Genomic DNA, 7,682 nt, shown 5'->3' with positions numbered 1-7,682 from the left:
ATAAATTATGACAACAAAACATTTATTTCCAGTGTTTATTCATCTCTGTACACTGCAACACAAATTCTTTACATATTTCACAAAAGGAAAAAAGGCATCCTTCAAAAATGTTTCTGAACATTTTTCCAGTAAATAAAGTATTTGTTAAGAAGTGTAAACTTGCAGAGTAATTCATGAATGAAGAACAAACGATAGAGGATGATGGAAACAAAGCCACAAGTTGCGAAAGACAAGAAACGGTTGAAGTTGCACTATTTATGAATGCCGAGATGATTTTAAGAAACATTAAAGATCTTTTCTTTAGAAGCCCGATGATGATGATGGTGATGATGATGGGTACATAAAAGTAATCCCAAATGCCGTGGCGCTCCTTGAAAAAAAAAAAAATCACTTTATCATTTATGTGAGAAAATAAAGTCAGGACCACATCTGTGATCCTGGTTTAGCCCTTTTCTCGTGGAATCACACAGACTGAATTAACAAGTGACACATTTCACACCCAATGCTTCTCATTTCAACAAGCTAATCTAAAGCTGCTTTTCCCCACATCATTATTTCATACTGAGTATCTTTTTGAGAAACTGTAATAACTACATCAACGCCTCACTAAAAAACTACAACCAACAAAACTCGTGCGTTATTGCTTCAAATCAAAGACACGAGAGAAACAGACGAGCGCCGTCCTGCCGCTCTCTGGAACACGGCGTCCAGCAAAGCTCTGAAATCAACTACAAATACTCAAAAGTGCATTCTTCAGGAAGCTCTCGTTTGGCCTTTTAGTCTACTCCCACAATGCTCCTCAACCAAAGTGTGGGGAACTGAGGACCGCAGCTTCCTGGTGCAAAAACTAAACGACGGGAACACGACTGTAGTTTCAGATCGGTCGACTGGGCCGGTCCCGCTGCAACTACGACTACATCCAGCGCTACACTCCAGGAGAGTCAGGGTCACCCTCCCGTTTATGTTCCTGCAAGTAGTGAAGAGGTCTACTGAACGTTGATGCGTGTGTATGACTCATTAGATGGAGGACAGGATGACAAGAATTAAAATCTAATCTTCTTTGGTCTGACGACAGACGAATCACTTCTGACCCTGAGCTTCAACCGTCAACATCAGACACTCGAGTCCCTCAGCGCTCCGGTATCTCCGATCATCAGTCGTTACGACAGACGAGAGTCAAGATGATCACGGAGAAACGGTAACGCCTTCAAATGTCACAGATTCTACAGACACACCATGATTTCATCATTCATCAAAGACTGAACCTCACAGGCCAGTCTCCCCTGAAATCACCACAAGTGTGTAACGTTGCCTCCTCATCACATTAACCATGTCCAGATCTTTGTTATGACATTCATAATTCAACCTATGCGTGTTCAGTTCTGGGAGGGCAAACGTCCAATGAACAGTACAGCCAGCGTTTTGTCTTTTTAGAAACTAAAAGTTATTTTGTAACAATATCCCCATATTTGACTCCTCTCTACTTCCTGCAAAGCAAAGATTTGACCGAGTCACAGAGCAGATGTTTTAAGAAACAACATCATGCTTCCTCACTGATTTGTCGGAGAAATAAACTTAAAAAATACAAAATCCCTGAATCCAAATCAAACCGATTGTTCAGACTGCACAGGGACATTTAATGTCTCTTTTAAGAGACATTAAATACAACTGAAGACACATTTGAACGATGAGTATTATCACTTATAACAAACGTTATGATGGTAAATCAAACGTGTGTCAGAACTAGCAACATGACCACATGATAAGGCAGGGGAGCATTATAGTGCCACCGAACGGCACTTTTGGTTATATTTCATGCGCGTCACTCCTGAATATAGAGACGTGATTCCAACACAATAACTGAGGAACAACACGAGGAAGATGTAGAGTACAGCAGGTTGAAACCTATGTTCATAAAAGTGCAAGAGAGGAAGTGAGAGACACCGAAGTGGACGTGAGGGGAAACAATAAATAACAAGTACAACGTTCAGTGTGGCGTCAAGAACACGCGTCACACCGGAGGACTTCTTTGTCTGTCTTCTTCTTCTTCTTCTTCTTGTTTTCGATGAGATGAGTTCATGTGAAGTAGAGACAACTGGCACAAGCCTAAAAAGGGACGGTCCAGGAGCACAACACACTGAGGGTGAAGTAAAAAGGTACAGCTAGGCGGCCTGAAGGGTCCGCAGGGCAGCAGGTCGACGGTCACTTCACCTTCTGGCCGTCCAGCCTCAGCCAGTGGACGCCCTGTCTGGTGTAACCGACCATAGAGCTCATACTGGAGGCCAGGCTCAACGGGCCCAGAAGTGTGTCCAGCTCCTTCAGCATTCCTGAAACACAAGAGACACGTTTAAAGCATTAGACGTCCAAACATTAATCAGAATTCCACGTTATCTAGTCTGGGAGACACCTGATCTAATAATGTTAAGCTGTCTTTTGAGGCGGTGTCACTACAAACATCACAGATGTTCATGTAGCGTTATCTCTTCATCCATCTTAATACAATAACACCGTCTCTTCTCCATCCATTGCGTACCGCTGCCTCTTTGCGCCAGCTCCTCCGCCTGCTCCCAGTTGTCATGAGCGCTCAGGAACAACGTAGTGATGCTGACGTAGCTGAACGCCACTCGTCCGATGGCCTGGGGAATGACCACAGAGCCGCCGACGGGGTCCACCGCCAACCCGCCGACACTGTGGTTGGAGCCGGGACCCGAGCTGGTGGACGTGTTGGCTGGAGACGGCATGTTGGGGACGTAGGACGGTGTGTCTGTCACGCTAAAAAGAGACAAAGACTTTTTACAACTAAGACATCTCTGAGCCATGTGACCAGACAGTGACCGAATGGAACGGCAGCGACTTACTTTAATGTTGCTACGGATGGATCGGGAGCGGTCGAGTTCTGAAAGAGGTCCACGTTTAATAAAAAACTACAACTAAAATCAAATGTGTTACTTATGAATGACCTAAATAACTGCATGACAACTACAGTGGCAGTAGGGAGCGATGGCAGTACATGAATACTTACACTGAAGTGGTCTGCGAGCGTCTTTGAATACTTGAGTGCAGTTTTTTGTTTGTGGCGAAACATGGCCATCTGCAGCAGAGACTGGCACTTCAGACTGAACACACAAGTACATGTTATTCAATTATTCATAACGCGCATCATTCATCAGACAAAACAGAGAACAGACTGTTTGTTATGACTTTAAAAACAAAGTACTAAGACTATTTCATTTTTTATGACAAATAGACTATGAATTTTTCTTTTTACAAACTACACTATCATTTTTTATTGCTTTTTTCGACATGCTATACTATGACTGTTTATGACATGCTATACGATGACTGTTTATGACATGCTATACTATGACCGATTTTCACTTTTTTCGACATGCTATACTATGACCGATTTTCACTGTTTTCGACGTGCTATACTATGACCGATTTTCACTTTTTCGACATGCTATACTATGACTGTTTTTCACTTTTTCGACATACTATACTATGACCGATTTTCACTTTTTTCGACATGCTATACTATGACCGATTTTCACTTTTTCGACATGCTATACTATGACTGTTTTTCACTTTTTCGACATACTATACTATGACTGTTTTTCACTTTTTCGACATACTATACTATGACCGATTTTCACTTTTTTCGACATGCAATACTATGACCGATTTTCACTTTTTTCGACATGCAATACTATGACCGATTTTCACTTTTTTCGACATGCTATACTATGACCGATTTTCACTGTTTTCGACATGCTATACTATGACTGTTTTTCACTTTTTTCGACGTGCTATACTATGACCGTTTTTCACTTTTTTTGACATGCTATACTATGACCGTTTTTCACTTTTTTCGACGTGCTATACTATGACCGTTTTTCACTTTTTTCGACGTGCTATACTATGACTGTTTTTCACTTTTTCGACGTGCTATACTATGACCGTTTTTCACTTTTTTCGACATGCTATACGATGACTGTTTATGACATGCTATACTATGACCGATTTTCACTTTTTTCGACATGCTATACTATGACCGATTTTCACTTTTTCGACATGCTATACTATGACTGTTTTTCACTTTTTCGACATACTATACTATGACCGATTTTCACTTTTTTCGACATGCTATACTATGACCGATTTTCACTTTTTTCGACATGCTATACTATGACCGATTTTCACTGTTTTCGACATGCTATACTATGACTGTTTTTCACTTTTTTCGACATGCTATACTATGACCGTTTTTCACTTTTTCACTTTTTTCGACATGCTATACTATGACTGTTTTCGACATGCTATACTATGACTGTTTTTCACTTTTTTCGACGTGCTATACTATGACCGTTTTTCACTTTTTTCGACGTGCTATACTATGACTGTTTTTTCACTATTTTCGACATGCTATACTATGACCGTTTTTCACTTTTTTCGACGTGCTATACTATGACCGTTTTCGACAGGCTATACTATGACTGTTTTTTCACTTTTTTCGACATGCTATACTATGACTGTTTTTTCACTTTTTTCGACGTGCTATACTATGACCGTTTTTTCACTTTTTTCGACATGCTATACTATGACCGTTTTTTCACTGTTTTCGACAGGCTATACTATGACCGATTTTCACTTTTTTCGACATGCTATACTATGACTGTTTTCGACATGCTATACTATGACTGTTTTTCACTTTTTCGACATGCTATACTATAACCGATTTTCACTTTTTTCGACATGCTATACTATGACCGTTTTTCACTTTTTTTGACGTGCTATACTATGACTGTTTTTTCACCTTTTTCGACATGCTATACTATGACTGTTTTCGACATGCTATACTATGATTGTTTTTCACTTTTTCGACACGCTATACTATAACGGATTTTCACTTTTTTCGACATGCTATACCATGACCGTTTTTCACTTTTTTCGACATGCTATACCATGACAGTTTTTCACTTTTTTCGACGTGCTATACTATGACTGTTTTTTCACTGTTTTCGACATGCTATACTATGACCGATTTTCACTTTTTTCGACATGCTATACTATGACTGTTTTCGACATGCTATACTATGGCTGTTTTTCACTTTTTCGACATGCTATACTATAACCGATTTTCACTTTTTTCGACATGCTATACTATGACCGTTTTTCACTTTTTTTGACGTGCTATACTATGACTGTTTTTTCACCTTTTTCGACATGCTATACTATGACTGTTTTCGACATGCTATACTATGACTGTTTTTCACTTTTTCGACACGCTATACTATAACGGATTTTCACTTTTTTCGAAATGCTATACCATGACCGTTTTTCACTTTTTTCGACGTGCTATACTATGACTGTTTTTTCACTATTTTCGACATGCTATACTATGACTGTTTTTCACTTTTTTCGACGTGCTATACTATGACCGATTTTCACTTTTTTTGACATGCTATACTATGACCGTTTTCGACAGGCTATACTATGACTGTTTTTTCACTATTTTCGACATGCTATACTATGACCGTTTTTCACTTTTTTTCGACATGCTATACTATGACCGTTTTTCACTTTTTTCGACATGCTATACTATGACCGTTTTTCACTTTTTTCGACATGCTATACTATGACCGTTTTTCACTTTTTTCGACATGATATACTATGACCTTTTTCACTTTTTTCAACATTCTATACTATGACCGTTTTTCACTTTTTTCGACATGCTATACTATGACACACACACACACACACACAACCTCATAATGACAAATTACTTTTTTTCGACATGCTATAATATGACTTTTTTCGACATGCTATACTGTGACACACACACACACACACACACACACACAATGACAAATGACTTTTTTTCGGCATACTATACGATGACTTTCACATGTTACTACATAATATACCATAACTATTTCTTACACGACTTTCAATGATTTGTATCGACATAGCTTAAGAGGAGAGAAATCCAATCAGTAGTGTAATCTCATGAGACATTGTGGTTTGTGGAGACACAGCACATGAAGTATGGTCTACCTCTTACCACAAAGATAAAAAGTCCTTTTCTGAGGGTGAAGCAGAGGCGTCCACTGAATTTTTAAGTTTCAGTACAAACCTGTGAGAGTGGAGAATGCGGTGGTAAAACTAATGCATGAATCAAATTCAGTTAAGGAGCCAAAACGTTCATGCTACAGCTTGAAATTCAACTTGGATACAAAAAACAAAATTCAACGTCTGTGACTACGACAGGATGGAAGAGCCTATCCTGCACACTTACAAATATGCAAACTAATAAAAAAAACTACTAGTGCAGATAATGATGATAAAAGTGGGTTCGTACTTGAGCAGTTCCACTGTCTCTGCAAACATAGTGTAGGAAGACATTGAAATGTGTGGATCTTTCTCCATGGCAATGCCACTTTCAACGAAGTACATGGCCGCATCCAAGTAACTGAAAGCTTTACTGAGCTTATCGGACTACAGAGAGAGAGCACAAATACATTACTGCAGTCATTTTACTAAATCAACCAAAAGCAAACAAAGGGAGAACCTACCTCTGCATCTGCTTTGTGCTTCAGTTTTTTGGCCTCCTTTATGTAATGCTTCACTGGATACTGCCTACAGGTGAGACAACGATTCATTAGAAGAACAATTTATAACACCACCAGCGTCTGTCTCTGTTGTGTCATTTGACACACTACAAATCCAGACACAGACGGCGTTGTTTTGGGGACATAACAAATTACAAAGTGTATTTTAGAACAGATAGGACTTTACCTCTCCTCTAATCTGAACAGGGGCCTGTTGCTCAAAGCTTTCCTGGTGGGCTGTGAAGACGAGGAGACGTCGAGGCTGCTCTTTGGTGGCTTCTGCTGGGATCACAGTGCAGACGTTTGGTTACAATTTGAATAGTTTACCTTTTCATGTAGTAATTCATTAGTAAGCCGAAGCTCGTCTCAGGAAAAGAAGCAACGCACTGACACGCGTACGTAAAGCTAGGCGCTCGTATGCCGTTACCTTCTCAAAGCGTGGCTGTTCCGTGTGCGTTCCACTGCTCTTCTTGTGCTTTGTGCTCGGGTCTTTGCTCTTTGCAGCCTCCTTACTGGACTCCCGGGTTTCCCCAGAACTGCGTTTGTGCACCTTTGGGCCTTTAGCGGGGTCTTTGGGTGTCAGAGGCTGCTGCAAAGGAACGGGGGTTTTCTTTGCCTTCTTTCGCTCTCTGTCATCTTTTGAATTGCAGGAACGTCTGCAAGTGACAACATTTGGAGAGCTTTTGAGATCTGAAACACTCTCCCCCAAAAAAAAAATTTCATTTTAAAAATGTTGATGTTATCCCTGGTTAAAAAAAAAAAAAAAAAGTACGCGAGTCCTCTGATTTAGGGGACCTACTCCAGTTTGACAGAAGCATGATTCGATGAGGTATTCTTGTGTTCCAGCCTCTGTTTCTTCCTGGGGAGAGTTGCATTGTCTACCTCCACCTAGAAGACAACAAATCACACATTATTATAAATACATTATAATGTACATGTATGCTAACTAGAGCAGGCCTCCATATCTCACATTTTGAGATATGCTCTTTGTGCTGGTTTTGGCGGGTTTGTGTGTAGTAGAAGCATCCCTGCCCCCTCCGTCCTGCTCGACGACCGGCGCTGATCTCTTGGCGA

At 40.2% G+C, this 7,682-nt stretch overlaps 1 protein-coding gene across 4 annotated transcripts in view; it reads right to left on the bottom strand.

Annotated features, from left to right (window-relative positions):
• Positions 1-21: 21 nt before the first annotated feature.
• The window catches only part of aff1 (AF4/FMR2 family, member 1), an 18,575-nt gene continuing 10,914 nt past the window's right edge, over positions 22-7,682 (bottom strand). For 3 of the 4 annotated variants that reach the window (XM_068706774.1, XM_068706770.1, XM_068706772.1), the window contains exons 9-19: positions 7,579-7,682; positions 7,408-7,496; positions 7,036-7,264; positions 6,796-6,890; positions 6,573-6,636; positions 6,359-6,495; positions 6,062-6,133; positions 3,023-3,116; positions 2,859-2,896; positions 2,534-2,772; positions 22-2,327 (exon numbers count right to left, since the gene is read on the bottom strand). The exon at positions 7,579-7,682 is cut by the window's right edge and continues 928 nt beyond it. In XM_068706774.1, coding sequence (XP_068562875.1) covers positions 2,203-2,327; positions 2,534-2,772; positions 2,859-2,896; positions 3,023-3,116; positions 6,062-6,133; positions 6,359-6,495; positions 6,573-6,636; positions 6,796-6,890; positions 7,036-7,264; positions 7,408-7,496; positions 7,579-7,682 — 1,286 coding nt within the window. In that variant the 3' untranslated portion in view covers positions 22-2,202. The remainder of the gene's footprint in view (positions 2,328-2,533; positions 2,773-2,858; positions 2,897-3,022; positions 3,117-6,061; positions 6,134-6,358; positions 6,496-6,572; positions 6,637-6,795; positions 6,891-7,035; positions 7,265-7,407; positions 7,497-7,578) is intronic. The other variant, XM_068706771.1, reaches the window with a different exon arrangement.

Source organism: Cebidichthys violaceus, unplaced genomic scaffold, assembly GCF_023349555.1.
Source record: "Cebidichthys violaceus isolate CVI_PGR_0920_01 unplaced genomic scaffold, fCebVio1.0.p SCAF_12, whole genome shotgun sequence".
Lineage (NCBI taxonomy): Eukaryota > Metazoa > Chordata > Actinopteri > Perciformes > Stichaeidae > Cebidichthys > Cebidichthys violaceus.
Note: the sequence above shows the minus strand (reverse complement) of the source record. Positions and strands in the feature narration are given on the sequence as shown.